Here is a 16,445-nt window from a genome sequence, read left to right as displayed (position 1 = left end):
CCCTGGTAGAGGCTCATTAAACTCAACTCAGACCATTTTAAATGCTAATTCTGCACTGGCTCGTGGGCATTCTGCATTAATGCCTGCACTTTTTTTTTTCCTGAATCCAGAAGACTGGAGAGCATCACATGAATATCAAACATTGAGTATAAATTAAATTGGAGATTTTGACTGAAATGACTTTGAGCATCTGATTTAAATTTAAAATTCCAAATGCAAAGCCCACTTTGGAAAATGAAATGGAATTTGTACTTCAGAGCCATCAACTCTCTGGGTTGTTTTTATTCTATAACAAGCACTTATTATGATGAGAGCTATTAAAGCGGGCAGTAGAGGAGACCATGCCAGCAGCGTTTGCAATGTCAAAAGCTTCTGTGAAACGTCCAGCCGACGGCCTCTCTCTTCATAAAGAGGCTTTTCAGCAGGTTCTGCCAATGGTCAGATTACGTTGTTGCTTTATCGGGCTCGCGGACAGAGCCCCGCCGAACCCCTCGCTAAGAAGCGGTGCACTCAGTCTCTTATCGACAGGTGGAGGAAAATATTATGAATACAGTTGACGCACACAGTCGTGCCTGCTGACATTTCCAATCAATAGGCCTTTATAATTGATCAATCTGCTGCAGCTCCAAACTTCTAAACTGTTTCAACAAATAGCTTCAAACTAAATAGTTTTCACAAGACAAATCGGTGAGCCTAAAAGGGCATCATTAGATATTAAAGCAGAAGCAGCAACTTGTCTGTGCTGGCCTTGGGCGTTCTATTTAGAGTCAGTAATAAATGGTTTGCTCACCAGTATCATCTGTCGCCCTGCCTTGGCAGTCACTTACGCTTTTCTCTCAGGGATTTTACCATGCATAAAACTACAGCAGAAGGCCTATATTGGCTCATAAGAGATGATATTTAAAGGGATAGTTCACCCAAAAATGAAAATTCTGTCCCCTCAAGTTGTTCCAAACCTGTATGTTTCACAAAAGAAGATATTTTGAAGAATATACCCATATTGTGTTCAACAGAAGAAAGATATTCATACAGGTTTGGAACAACTTGAGGGTGAGTAAATGATGGCACAATTTTCATTTTTTTGGTGAACTATCCCTTTAAGGTAAATATTAGGAACAGCAAAAACAGCCAAAAAGCTGTAGAATGTCCGCACCAAATATTGGAGTTAGTAGATAAAAAAAATACTTTGGTGCACAAGTTTAGTATTATTCTTTTTATTAACTAATGTTAACAAAGATTAATGGTAACACTTTAAAATAAGGTTCATTATTTACTACATTAGTTAACGTGAACTAATAATGAACTGCACTTCTACAGCATTTATTAATCATTGTTAATGTTAATATCAACATTTACGAATACATTATTAAAATCTTGTTAACATTAGTTAATGCACTGTGAACTAACATGAACAACTATATTTTCATTCGCTAATGTTAACGAAGATTAGTAAATACAGTAACAAATGTATTGCTCATGGTTAGTTCATGTTAGTTAATACATTAAAATGTATTGCTCATTGTTAGTTGACATTAGTTAACAAATGAGACCTCAATGTAAGGTGTTACCAAAAAACATATCAAAGTTCAACAAGGAGAGGAGCTTGCACACATAATAGTAGAATATGTCTTACAAAAAACACCACTGATGATGATGGAAGTAGAAAATGTTTCATCTTTGCATTTGGCCTCTAAAATTGTTTTTATAAGAAATCATCAACTATTATGTGTGTGTGAGCTCCTCTCCTTGTTGAACGTTGACAGGTAAATATCAGGAGAAATAACAGCAAATGCTATGGGAAAGAAAATAGATCATTTACTCTGCCTCATATCATTCCAAACCTCAAATGTTAGTTTTGATCAAGTTAAAGACGTTTATAATTTTTATATTATATATAATCTATTATATTTTGGATTACATTATAAATTTTATATTATTGCAAAAGTGCAACTGCTCTTTTTTCAAGATGCAGAGTTTCCACAAAAAAGTAACAATTTTCATCTGTTTTTAACAAATAATAAATATTTCTTAAACACCAAATCAGCATATTACAATGATTTCTGTGTATGTGACACTGAAGACTGGAGTAATGATGCTGAAAATTGGCTGTCATCACAGGAATAAATTACATTTTAAAATGTATTAAAGTAGAAAACAGTTAAAGGGTTAGTTCACCCAAAAATGAAATTTCTGTCATTAATTACTCAGCCTCATGTCATTCCACACCTGTAAGACCTTCGTTCATTTTCAGAACACAAATTAAGATATTTTTGATGAAATCCGATGGCTCAGTAAAGCCTCCATTGACAGCAAGATATTTAACACTTTCAGATGCCCAGAAAGCTACTAAAGACGCATTTAAAACAGTTCATGTGACTACAGTGGTTCAACCTTAATGTTATGAAGTGACAAGAATACTTTTTGTGCGCCAAAATAATGACTTTATTCCACAATATCTAATGATGGGTGATTTCAAAACACTGCTTCATGAAGCTTCGAATCAGTGGTTCAGAGCGTGAATCAAAGTCACGCCCCCAGTGGTGAACCATTGAAATTTCAAAACACTTATGACATAACGAAGCCTGGTTTACTGAAATCACGTGACTTTGGCAGTTTGATACACGCTCCGAACCACTGATTCAAAACAAAAGATTCGTAAAGCTTCATGAAGCTTCGAATCAATGGTTCAGAGCGTGAATCAAACTGCCAAAGTCACGCCCCCCAGTGGTGAACCATTGAAATTTCAAAACACTTATGACATAACGAAGCCTGGTTTACTGAAATCACGTGACTTTGGCAGTTTGATACACGCTCCGAACCACTGATTCAAAACAAAAGATTAGTAAAGCTTCATGAAGCTTCGAATCAATGGTTCAGAGCGTGAATCAAACTGCCAAAGTCACGCCCCCCAGTGATGAACCATTGAAATTTCAAAACACTTATGACATAACGAAGCCTGGTTTACTGAAATCACGTGACTTTGGCAGTTTGATACACGCTCCGAACCACTGATTCAAAACAAAAGATTAGTAAAGCTTCATGAAGCTTCGAATCAATGGTTCAGAGCGTGAATCAAACTGCCAAAGTCACGCCCCCCAGTGATGAACCATTGAAATTTCAAAACACTTATGACATAACGAAGCCTGGTTTACTGAAATCACGTGACTTTGGCAGTTTGATACACGCTCCGAACCACTGATTCAAAACAAAAGATTCGTAAAGCTTCATGAAGCTTCGAATCAATGGTTCAGAGCGTGAATCAAACTGCCAAAGTCACGCCCCCCAGTGGTGAACCATTGAAATTTCAAAACACTTATGACATAACGAAGCCTGGTTTACTGAAATCACATGACTTTGGCAGTTTGATACACGCTCCGAACCACTGATTCAAAACAAAAGATTAGTAAAGCTTCATGAAGCTTCGAATCAATGGTTCAGAGCGTGAATCAAACTGCCAAAGTCACGCCCCCAGTGATGAACCATTGAAATTTCAAAACACTTATGACATAACGAAGCCTGGTTTACTGAAATCACGTGACTTTGGCAGTTTGATACACGCTCCGAACCACTGATTCAAAACAAAAGATTAGTAAAGCTTCATGAAGCTTCGAATCAATGGTTCAGAGCGTGAATCAAACTGCCAAAGTCACGCCCCCCAGTGATGAACCATTGAAATTTCAAAACACTTATGACATAACGAAGCCTGGTTTACTGAAATCACGTGACTTTGGCAGTTTGATACACGCTCCGAACCACTGATTCAAAACAAAAGATTAGTAAAGCTTCATGAAGCTTCGAATCAATGGTTCAGAGCGTGAATCAAACTGCCAAAGTCACGCCCCCCAGTGATGAACCATTGAAATTTCAAAACACTTATGACATAACGAAGCCTGGTTTACTGAAATCACGTGACTTTGGCAGTTTGATACATGCTCCGAACCGCTGATTCGAAACAAAAGATTCGTAAAGCTTCATGAAGCAGCCCATCACTAGATATTGTTGGAAGTCGTTATTTGTTTTTTTGGCGCACAAAAAGTATTCTCGTCTCTTCATAACATTAAGGTTGAATCACCATAGTCACATTAACTGTTTTAAATATGTCTTTAGTACCTTTCTGGGCATTGAAGGTGTTAATTATCTTGCTGTCTATGCAGGCCTCACTGAGCCATCGGATTTTATCAAAAATATCTTAATTTGTGTTCTGAAGATGAACGAAGGTCTGACGGGTGTGAAACGACATGAGGGTGAGTAATTAATGACTGAATTTTCATTTTTGGGTGAACTAACCCTTTAATGTAAATATGAGTAATATTTCAGTTTTTAAACAAATGTAGCCTAAGCGAACATGAGACTTCTTTAAAAAACATAAAATCTTACAGACCGCATACTTTTAAATGGTAATGTATGTTTGTACATAAAATCAAATATATGCATTTAGGTTTTAAGTTTCCAAACGAATAGCATTATGAGACCATCCTCAGCATCTCTCAGCCCAGGACACCCCCTTCTGTATCTGCTCAGACATTACAGAGACCATTAAATACCCACTTAAACACAGAAAGCCGAAGAGCTCTTCCATTAACTGCGCTGCTTAATGTACATTACAGAGCAGACTTCATAAAAGTCGTGTTTTTAACTTCCTTGGTGCATAAGTGAATAAATTAAAAACCTCCAAAGACAGAGAATATTAAACATTTGGAAACTATTTATTGAACATTTATAACCAAATATCTGTTAAATACATCATTTATTCTTATTCTTTATGCCTGAACGGCAAAGAATAGCAATATTTACACTTTGTATATGGAATGTTGCATGACACTTTAAGGCGCAAAGTCTTTTGGCTTTCATTTGATTGGAACAACAGTGAAAGAAAAAGGTAATGAAATGGTCAAGAAGGGTGAAAATCATGATTATTCAAGCTAAGAGTAAATTAACATGTCTTGAACTCCTCATTTCAACTTCCTTCAAATGAGGCAAACGTTTATAAATTATACTTTCAAAAGACAAAATCTTTGTATATTACACAAAACTGGCTCCACACTCCCGCACACATCACAGCTGCGTCTCCTAGGCGACGGTTTTGAAGGTCTGCAGTATCAAGTTAGTTTGGTGGATAAGCCTGTTGGCACTGATAAAGACGTTTATTGCCCTGCGGACGAGAAAGAGAAACGTCAGTGCTCGGGATATCAATTGGCCCATCATTTTTCATTGAGAAATGCACTTTCATAGAAGATCTGTAAAACAGATGTCTGCTTGAAGCATGAGCACTGCACTTTGAAAAAACATCCGTCACTGTCTGCTTGCTTACTTTCCATCTTTGAAGTATGTTTTCAGCGTATCACTGAAGCTTTTGGAGTACTTCACAAACTCCTTCTTTTGGTGTTCAAGTGTCTGGGAAAAAGAAGAAAAATATATCTCCACATTAGATTTAAATTTTAGTAAAAAAATAAATAATAATAAAAAAAGCATGTTAATATGACTATTAAAATAATTTTCCAGCAAGTTGAGCTCAATTGACAGCATTTTTGAAAAAGTGACTCATCCCTCATTATCTTTATAAAGAAAAGAGGTTACAGTGAGGCATTTACAACAGATGTAAAAGGAGGCAATTTTTGGATGGTTTAAAAGCAGAAATGTGAAGCTTATAATTTTATAAAACCACTTACATGATTTTTTTTTTTTTCAGTTAAAACTTGCGTATTTGAGATATTGTTCATTTACAACATTAATTTTTACAGTCATTTAAAGGTTTTAGCTAGCCTGGATGCAAGCCGAACTTAGCCCTCGGTCTGGACTCGATCCGTAGAGGAGTAATTATGCCCGAACAGAAACTGTTCGGACCAATCACATTGTCAGGGCGATGATTGACAGATTATCACCAGAAACGTAATCAGCCACGTCATCAAAGAGCGCTTGGGGAGTTTGATTGACAAGCGATCTAACCAATCAGAACGCCACATCCGCCATTTTGTCCGACAAAGCAGTCAGGAGTTAGAAGATTAACCTCGGTGGAGTTAAACTTGAAAAATTGTGCATATTGACGTCTTTCCGCGTTTGAAACAACATTCATTCTCATGTTCATTCATGTTTATTTGATGCTATAAATGGACTAGTAGGAAGAGATGATCGGTTAACGAGCCTCTTGAGCTGAGGCGCTACAGCAATCTGTCACGGTCATGGTCACAACCCATTAAAGAGCCACAAAACGGTTTTTATTGTTAATTTTTTTAATAACTACACAGTTTGAAAGCTGGGACTTTGTTTAATATCATAAGTAACCTGCTCTGTCTCGTCTGTCGATGTGTTGTCAGTTTCCTCTTTGCTCCGCGATGTATTTTCCACTCTGTGTGGCGTGACAGCGCCACGGCTTGTCGGACAAAGCAACAGTAACTAAGGGGGGGGCGGGTCTTTGCGAAAGGTCAATTAGTTTACAACAATGATGGCTGTTGTTGAAGAACTGAGATGTGTAGATTCCGCCATCGCGTCCGTTATAGAAGATATCGACAGCGCATTAATTTTAAAAGAGGAACAGAGGACCGCGATCAAGGCATTTGTCGATGGGAAAGATGTCTTTGCCGTCCTTCCTACGGGATTCGCAAAAGTTTGATTTATCAGCTGGCCCCGATGGTCGCTAAGAAGAGTTCTGTTGACAACTATGCGTCGCTCAACATACGTCACTTACTCTGTAGCTCTGATTGGTTGTAGGTCTATCCAATTGAGGTCTTTCCTGGATCGGTTGAAATACGCCCCCATAATCAAAGCCCAATGGAGCAGTATCAGACTCATATTCAAACTAGAATTGAGTATGACCACGTCAGGCTAGGTTTTAGCTATTAGGTTGCCATGGAAACAAAGTTCTAAATTGACAACTTTACACAGAAAATGTTTTCCTGAAAAGTCCTGAAAAGTGAAGCCAAAGCATTTTGATCGCTCCCAGGTGGTTGGTCCCTGTATAGGTCATAAACCCCGCCCTCTCCGTGTAATTTAGTGGGACACAAGACAAACTAAACAATTAAAGGACTAGTTCACTTTCAAATAAAATTTTGCTGATAATTTACTCACCCCCATGTCATCCAAGATGTCCATGTCCTTCTTTCTTCAGTCGAAAAGAAATTAAGGTTTCTGATGAAAACATTCCAGGATTATTCTCCTTATAGTGGACTTCAATGGACTCCACTGTTGAAGGTCAAAATGACAGTTTCAGTGCAGCTTTCACCAATACCAGATGAGGAATGAGGGTCTTATCTAGCGAAACGATTGGTCATTTTCGAAAAAAATGTAAATGTATATGCTTTATATAAACAAATGATCGCCTTCCATGTGCTTCCGCCAAAACCGCACTTTCATGTTCTTAAAAAAGTTTACGCTGTATGTCCTACACCTTCCCTATTCAACTTACGGAATGAACGCAGCGCCAGTTCCATTTTTTCCGTAAGTAGAATAGGGAAGGTATAGGGCAAAAACCTTAATTTCTTTTCGACTGAAGAAAGAAGGACATGGACATCTTGGATGACATGGGGGTGAGTAAATTATCAGGAACATTTTATTTGAAAGTGGACTAATACTTTAAATTATACTTCAGATTTTTTTTTTTTTTTTTTCCCAAATATGGTTTGTGTCATTTTTTGTAGTTATCACGCTGATGTAAGTTCAAGTGTTCATTCTTTTAAATAAGTTTGGTTTTAATTAGCTATTTGATGCTATAAAAACGGGCTGTGACGTCATGATTGACAGCTGTGATTCGGGATTTTCGGGAGGAGATTGGAGCTTTAACTTTAATTTCTACATTTACGTAACTGTTTATTTCACAGCGAGATAATGAGCTGTTCTGCAGTAAACTGTACTAAACAATTCTGCGGGAGTGTGGGCGGGGATTTGATAGTGTGCGGCTCCACTTCATGCCCACTACTGTGCAGAATTGGGTCCCCAATCAGCACAAGGTGTCAGCGCCATATTAGGACATTGGTGGCTTCACTTTTCTACAACGGAAGAGAATGGAGGTGCGTCATCTGTATTTTTTATTTTTTTTTTCCCCCACACTAATATCATGTTAAACCATTAGAGCTGCACAATTTTGAATAAATTGAGAATCATGATTTATTTTGTTTAAAATCGAGATCACAATTCTCTCATGATTCTGAATGGACAACTGAACAAAATAATGTTATTTACTAGAAGTGTTAATTGCTGCAGTCTATGTAAAAATACTTAATTCAATATTATTATTATTATTATTAATAAAAATTGGTTTGAATGAATGATTCAATGACTCACTCATAAAGACTTCACTTGTTTTTCATGACTGGATGAATCAGAATTTCTGAATGAATCTCTTGAATTTGTCAATGACAGATACATTTTTTCACAACAGTCAGGTGTGGCCACCTACTGGTGTTACAATGTATTTGATTCAATCTTTATTTGACATGTTATTTGAACTACTTTGAAAAGGTGATTTACTCTAATTTGATCGCTACTATATACATCAGTGTTTATATCCGATCTATAAACTTTTACCCCAGTACTTCTGTGATAATTTGAGTTACTGTAACAGAAATAATGATACTGTATGGTTGAAAATACTGTTTGTGATGCAGTTTCATACCTATACATGACAACTGCTCTCTCTGGCTCAGCGGCAGTGACAACGCAGATCTGAATGTTCAGCTGTGATCGTACTTGTTGAAGGTTTAATAGACAGACAAATTGTTGTCATTTAGGAATAAGATAGTGTGGGTGTTTGAATTGAGATCACAATCTTTTAGAGATTAATCATGCAGCACTACCTTGCATCTAGTGGAGAGGAAGTTCAGGTCAGTGTTCTAGTGCTTAAGGTCATGAATTCACATACTGTTAACGTCATGTGGCTATACTATTGAAATAATGAGTATTAACCTTTACAAATTGTCCATGTTCACTTCCACTTTTTTGCTATGTCTGTTAAACCTTTAACAAGTACAATCACAGTGGAACATTCAGATCTGTGTGTGTTCGTACTTGTTAAAGTAAGTGACTGTTAAAAAAAAATTATTTCATTGAATCATTCAAAAAGGCTGATTCATCTAGTATTTAAATAAGTGAAGTCTTTGAGTGAGTCAATTCAAATTAAGAATTTTTAAATAGACTGCAGCAATTCACATTTTGTCAGAACCTCTAGTAAATGACGTTATTTTGTTTAGTTGATTCAAATTATAAAAAAAAAAAAAAAAAAAAAAAAAAAAAAATTGTGATTCTCAATTTATCCAGAATTGCACAGCTCTAGAATAATCATTAAGAGCTGTGAGTTGAGCTTAACTTGTATTAAACCCAAAATATTCTTTTAAAAACCATCCCAACTTGCTTGTGTCACAGAGTTTCTGTGAAATAAGAAATACCTACCCTGCGATTCTGATACTGATATTTCTTAAACACATTGTTGACTGTGTCCAGCAGCTCCTTAATAGCACTGGCGATGTCTCTGTGGAAATCAGCAAGAGGTCAGGAGTGATGAATACATTTATGAACAGCGAAGCACTGACTCAGCAGTCAGGCAGTGGAGAATGGCAAGATAATAGAGGTGAGGCCCATTAAAATGTCTACAAATCTTTCACGTTTGAACATCTCCTGAGGTCTATGTATCCATGTTATTGTCAGCTATGTGAGATTGCTTAGTCGATTAATTGCTGGCTGATTGCTTGATTAAAACTAAAGTGCTTAGACTTTATGCAAGGCTATAAGGGGGGGAAATCTATAGGCTCCAAACGATTTCGACTACAGTTATTGCGTGATCATTACTCTAGTTTGTAGTAAGTTAAACAAAAGTAGACATTTAGCAGACGCTTTTATACTAAGTGACTCACAGTATGCTTATTACTGGGACAATCCCCCTGGCGTGACTGGAGGTTAAGTGTCATGCTGATTACTGGGCCAGGGGCCGATTGCACCAGCTGTGCGTAAGTTACAACTTAGCCAAGTTTTGAAATAAAGAGGCACCAAGTTACAACTTACGCACTACTAAATACTTTTGCGTTGCGCCAATAAACTTAGATGAAACACATTTCACACACAGCATTTCAACAACTTCTGCTCACATATTTGAAGGCTGCTATTGGATCATTGATGGTAAACGTCATATTATGCAGCTATGCATAAAGGCAGTGACACACCAAGCCTACGTCAAAGAACTAGCGGCGAGAATGAATCGCCTTCAATAATGAACGCGATATTGCGTGGCTTTTCAGTGATCTACGGCTCTGTCTATTAAATGCCGCTCCATTTGAAAGCAGGTGATGGCGATTTAGCGGTAATCAGGGAACCGGCTTTACTGATGAAATGCGCGTGACAATCTCATGCGATATATCGTGCAGCCCTACATGAGAATGAACCTCATTGGTTCTTGTGGAAGCTCAAACATGCTGCTTAACATGAGAATGAACCTCATTGGTTTTGCAGAAGCTCAAATGTGCTGCTTAACACGAGAATGAACCTCATTGGTTCTTGAAGAAGCTCGAACATGCTGCTTAACATGAGAATGAACCTCAGTGGTTCTTGAGGAAGCTCAAATGTGCTGCGTAACACGAGAATGAACCTCATTGGTTTTGCAGAAGCTCAAACATGCTGTGTAACATGAGAATGAACCTCATTGGTTCTTGAAGAAGCTCAAACATGCTGCTTAACACGAGAATGAACCTCATTGGTTCTTGAAGAAGCTCAAACATGCTGCTTAACACGAGAATGAACCTCATTGGTTCTTGAAGAAGCTCAAACATGCTGCGTAACACGAGAATGAACCTCATTGGTTCTTGAAGAAGCTCAAACATGCTGCTTAACACGAGAATGAACCTCAGTGGTTCTTGAGGAAGCTCAAACATGCTGCTTAACACGAGAATGAACCTCAGTGGTTCTTGAGGAAGCTCAAACGTGCTGTGTAACATGAGAATGAACACCATTGGTTCTTGAAGAAGCTCAAACATGCTGCTTAACACGAGAATGAACCTCAGTGGTTCTTGAGGAAGCTCAAACATGCTGCGTAACACGAGAATAAACCTCATTGGTTCTTGAAGAAGCTCAAACATGCTGCTTAACACGAGAATGAACCTCAGTGGTTCTTGAGGAAGCTCAAACATGCTGCTTAACACGAGAATGAACCTCAGTGGTTCTTGAGGAAGCTCAAACGTGCTGCGTAACACAAGAATGAACCTCATTGGTTTTGCAGAAGCTCAAACATGCTGCTTAACACGAGAATGAACCTCATTGGTTTTGCAGAAGCTCAAACGTGCTGCATAACACGAGAATGAACCTCATTGGTTTTGCAGAAGCTCAAACGTGCTGCGTAACACGGGAATGAACCTCACTGGTTCTTGAGGAAGCTCAAATATGCTGTGTAACACGAGAATGAACCCCATAGGTTCTTGAGGAAGCTCAAATGTGCTGCGTAACACGAAAATGAACCTCATTGGTTTTGCAGAAGCTCAAACGTGCTGCGTAACACGAGAATGAACCTCATTGGTTTTGCAGAAGCTCAAACGTGCTGCGTAACACGAGAATGAACCTCAGTGGTTCTTGAGGAAGCTCAAATGTGCTGTGTAACACGAGAATGAACCTCACTGGTTTTGCAGAAGCTCAAAAGTGCTGCGTAACACGAGAATGAACCTCACTGGTTCTTGAGGAAGCTCAAATATGCTGTGTAACACGAGAATGAACTTCATTGGTTCTTGAGGAAGCTCAAATGTCCTGTGTAACACGAGAATGAACCTCATTGGTTCTTGAGGAAGCTCAAACGTGCTGTGTAACACGAGAATGAACCTCATTGGTTCTTGAGGAAGCTCAAACGTGCTGCTTAACACGAGAATGAACCTCATTGGTTCTTGAGGAAGCTCAAACGTGCTGTGTAACACGAGAATGAACCTCATTGGTTCTTGAGGAAGCTCAAACGTGCTGCTTAACACGAGAATGAACCTCAGTGGTTCTTGAGGAAGCTCAAATGTGCTGCGTAACACGAAAATGAACCTCATTGGTTTTGCAGAAGCTCAAACGTGCTGCGTAACACGAGAATGAACCTCAGTGGTTCTTGAGGAAGCTCAAATGTGCTGTGTAACACGAGAATGAACCTCACTGGTTTTGCAGAAGCTCAAAAGTGCTGCGTAACACGAGAATGAACCTCACTGGTTCTTGAGGAAGCTCAAATATGCTGTGTAACACGAGAATGAACTTCATTGGTTCTTGAGGAAGCTCAAATGTCCTGTGTAACACGAGAATGAACCTCATTGGTTCTTGAGGAAGCTCAAACGTGCTGTGTAACACGAGAATGAACCTCATTGGTTCTTGAGGAAGCTCAAACGTGCTGCTTAACACGAGAATGAACCTCATTGGTTCTTGAGGAAGCTCAAATGTGCTGCTTAACACGAGAATGAACCTCATTGGTTCTCACACGTCAAGCGAACATGCTTGAGCTTCTGTGTACCACAACTGATGTGTGAGTTGATGAATGAATAGTGTGAAATAGTGAATAAAAAGTGAATAAAGTGAATAAAAGCCTAACTTAAACCTGTCGATCACATAAAGTGATCGTGTCTCTTCTGTAAATTTGGACTAAACCGCTTGATACATATGGATCAGTTTTACTATCTCTTTATGAACTTTTTAAGCATCAAAGTGTCAGTTGTGTAGATGTCAATGGAGGGACAGAAATCTCTTAGATTTCATTAAAAAGATCTTCATTTGTGTAACGAAGATCAATGAAAGTCTTACGGGTTTTGAACGACATGAAGGTGAGTATATGATGACAGAATTTCTATATCTATCCCTTAAACCCCTTAGCATTCCTGTAAAATTTACCTGAAAAAAAAAAAGCCATAACCGAAGTAAACTGCATGCTGTTCTTGAACCATTTGAAGTGGTTTTGTTCTCTTTTGACAGGTATGTGTACCACGGGTGGTAATGTGGAACGCTAACAGGTTAAGACAAGGGACAGGATCCTCACTTTATGGTCTGTAGGAAGCGCACTCTGTCGTTGATCTCGTCTGGGATTTTACTCAGGATATGTTTGAGGGCTCTTGCTTTCTCATTCAGGTCCTGGAATTCCTGTTCTGGTCTTTCAATCATGTACTCTGTGAAATATGAGTCAGACATAAACCTTCTAAGGTTCAGATACTAAAACAGGTGCACATGATCACAAATATTACTTATTACTTTAGTGGAAAAACAAAAAGACTCTATTGGCCAATCATTACTTGTATTATTTTGAGTGTAACTGCAGGAAAGATCCAGAAATAGGGACTACACCAGAGGAAAATTGCTTTCTTACCCTCCACATCATCTGCAGCCATGCGCAGTAGTGACTCGGTGAAGTTGAGCTCCACGTTCTTCTTCTCCAGTATCTTCATGATGATATCCTGAGTGAGCCCTGGATTCTCCTTCTCTGCCTTTAGAAGGTGGCGTTGATTAAAGAGAGATTAAACTCACATCGGTAAACCTCACATTATGTTAATAAGCATGAAATTAACCTTTTTTTTTAAAAACAAATACATCATCACAAGGCTCAGATGAGGAGAGATAACATGTCAGAAGAATAAATACTGTACTATCAGCATGTGCCAGTTGAGAAATGGACACTTTCAGGAAGTCTTACTTTGATAAATGCTGCCCGCAATGTCTGTGCCGCTGACAGGTTTATCCTCTCCAACTGTCATATTATGAACAAAGTCAAAATCAGACCAGCATTTCATATTCACATAGTACTTTATGATAATACTGTATATCAACTGCATTACTGTTGAAAAGTTTGGGGTCAGTAAGACTTTTTAAAAATTAGTTTATACTTTTATTCAGCAAAGAACACTTTAAATTGATCAAAAGTGACAGCAAAGACAGGTTTAAAGTTAATTCAAATATAATGTTAATTTCAAATAACTTTCTATTCATCAGAAATATTAAGCAGCACCGTTTCCATAACTGATAATAATATAAAATGTTTCCTGAGTTCCAAATCAGCATATCAAAATGATTTCTGAAGGATCATGTGACACTGAAGACTGGAGTAATGATGCTGAAATTTCAACTTTGCATCACATAAATGAATTAGATTTTAAAGTATATTAAATAATATTTCACAATATACTGTTTTACTGTATTTTTGATCAAATAATTGCAGCCTTGCTGAGCATAAAAGACTTTACATTTATAAATCTTATCGACCCCAAGTGTGTTGATTAAATTCATCACTGTGCAGTTAACTGCCCATAAAGTGTTTTTTTTTACTGTTATATCAAATAAGTGAATTAAAAAAAAATAATAATAATATATTATATATATATATATATATATATAACTTTGATAGCACATACATATACACAATACATGAACAGCACGTCAATTTTATGGCCAATAAACACAGCCTATTGCCTTATACTGAAGTGTAAATGTGAATACCTCATTGAAGACTGGATACATGACTGCATATAATGTCATAGAGACTATTGAATTTGTCTCAGCTTCATTCTTCATCTCTTCCATTGTCATCCTCAATGGAGGCCCACCACAGGTAAAAATGGGCAGTTGAGCCACACAACTCACTCTGTCCTCTCAAGCGCACTACAATCATTAGAAGGAACATAGTGAATTAATAGACATCTTCCAATAATTAATAATACTTTACATATTAGTAAAATAGTAAAAACATTTGATACATTTAGCAAATGCGTAAGAACCACATAAGAACACTTTGAAGGAATCTAGTCACCTTGTTTTTAGTCACGATAGTGAAACTATGGTTAATAAATGACTTATCCATTGTAATGGACGAGTTAGCAGGTTATGTAGCAAATGTTTTCTAGGCTCTTTATTGTTAAACTCAATCCCTCGGGTTCATTTCGATTCAGTTTGGTTGTTTTTAAACCATCAAAGCCAAATCAAACAGACCCCGTCCTTCAGTTAATCAAGCTTTGCTTATTTCTCAAGTGGATTTTAGAATTAGCAGCCTAGCTTTCATAGCAAGAGAGTAGCTTGCTGGCTATCAAAGTTAGCAGACAGATCTGCTCATCTCGACGTCTGTAGACTTGTAATATGATCACAACAGTATCAGCAGAAATACCTGCTCTCGTCTTCGCCTGCACGTCCCACAGCGGAGAGGTAAACACTAAACACTTCCTTGATGCTCAGCTAGCAAAATGTAGCTGTGCTTGTTTTTAACTTCGGAAGTCGGAAGTTTTCTGGGTGGTGAGCTGAGAGAAAGTGACGACTTCCGTTTTCTGACCAAGCAGAATGCACGATCTATGGGCGTTTAAGCGTTTCTCATATTTTGTTATGGTTATAATGTAAATATTTTTTATTTTAAAACAATAAACATACAAGAAGTGATCTGCATAAACATATATATTAGTATGAGCAGAAGAAGGTGAATATGACCAAAACCACATTAATCATAATTAAAAATAAATAAATCCACATTTGGCTTTGAGAATATATATTAAAAATGTCAAAATATTTCTATTTGCTGTTTATCTAAATAATAAGTACATTTTCTGTTCAGAAAATGAACAGAGAAGCATAAAAATCCCATATAGTTTTATATTATAATAATAAAATACAATAACAGAGCTCATATATGTGACCCTGGACCACAAAACCAGTCATAAGCGTCAATTTTTGAGATTTATACATCATATGAATAAATAAGTTTCCATTGATGTATGGTTTGTTACAGCGGCCATACGCACGTATACGCAGAGTTAAAGGGTTAGTTCACCCAAAAATGAAAATTCTGTCATTTATTACTTACCCTCATGCCGCATCAGAGCACAGATGAATCAGTGTGTCGAATCTGCTGTTCGGAGCGCCAAAGTCACGTGACTTCAGCCGTTGGCAGTTTGACACGCGATCTGAATCATGATTCGACACACTGATTCATTATGCTCCGATGCTTCATGAACCAGTGTTTTGAAATCGGCCATCACTAAATAAGTCGTTATTTTGTTTTTTTGGCGCTCCAAAAATATTATCGTCGCTTTATAATATTAATATTGAACCACTGTACTCACATGAACCGTTTATGTTCATGTGATACGTTTTTAGTACCTTTATGGATCTTGAGAGAGGAAGTGTCCATTGCTCCCTATGGAGGCCTCACGGAGCTATCGGATTTCAACTAAAATATCTTAATTGTTCTGAAGATTAACGAAGGTCTTACGGGTGTGGAACGACATGAGGGTAAGTAATAAATGACAGAATTTTAATTTTTGGGTGAACTAACCCTTTAAACACTTTAAAACGCCAAACATGATCTAGACTGATGAACAAAAGACTGATGAAAAAAAGGAAAAACATCATCTTACGCCAACATTTATTAGAAAGTTTTTTTAAGCACTTCATGACCCACCTTTACAAGAATTTACCACATTTTATTGTGGTAAATTTGGCTAACTTGTAGAATTTATAATCTATTAAGGGAATATATGTTCACTAGA

General features: G+C 37.5%; 1 protein-coding gene across 2 annotated transcripts; it reads right to left on the bottom strand.

Annotated features, from left to right (window-relative positions):
- Positions 1 to 4,685: 4,685 nt before the first annotated feature.
- Positions 4,686 to 15,229, bottom strand: pdcd10b (programmed cell death 10b). Of its 2 annotated transcripts, none has more exons than XM_048164369.1 (8): positions 15,074 to 15,229; positions 14,413 to 14,574; positions 13,613 to 13,666; positions 13,289 to 13,406; positions 12,965 to 13,091; positions 9,382 to 9,460; positions 5,312 to 5,394; positions 4,686 to 5,152 (listed from the first exon to the last, which is right to left on the bottom strand). In XM_048164369.1, the coding sequence occupies exons 2-8, from the start codon at positions 14,500 to 14,502 to the stop codon at positions 5,071 to 5,073; spliced, it is 633 nt and encodes a 210-aa protein (XP_048020326.1). In that variant the 5' UTR covers positions 14,503 to 14,574; positions 15,074 to 15,229; the 3' UTR covers positions 4,686 to 5,070. The 2 variants fall into 2 exon arrangements, with proteins under 2 accessions (XP_048020326.1, XP_048020327.1); XM_048164370.1 differs by lacking the exon at positions 15,074 to 15,229 and adding an exon at positions 14,723 to 14,877.
- Between the last annotated feature and the right edge of the window lie 1,216 nt (positions 15,230 to 16,445).

Source organism: Megalobrama amblycephala, linkage group LG17, assembly GCF_018812025.1.
Source record: "Megalobrama amblycephala isolate DHTTF-2021 linkage group LG17, ASM1881202v1, whole genome shotgun sequence".
Lineage (NCBI taxonomy): Eukaryota > Metazoa > Chordata > Actinopteri > Cypriniformes > Xenocyprididae > Megalobrama > Megalobrama amblycephala.
The sequence above is the reverse complement of the archived record's forward strand: the minus strand, read 5'-3'. Positions and strand labels throughout refer to the sequence as shown.

Bases quoted from the DNA above. Each gene is read 5' to 3' on its own strand.
- pdcd10b (XM_048164369.1), bottom strand. From the start codon at position 14,502: ATGACAATGGAAGAGATGAAGAATGAAGCTGAGACAAATTCAATAGTC. The intron at 13,667-14,412 runs GTATTCACATTT...ATAATATGACAG, and splicing joins TGTATCCAGTCTTCAATGAG to TTGGAGAGGATAAACCTGTC. The intron at 5,395-9,381 runs GTAGGTATTTCT...TCTTTTTCCCAG, and splicing joins ATCAGTATCAGAATCGCAGG to ACACTTGAACACCAAAAGAA.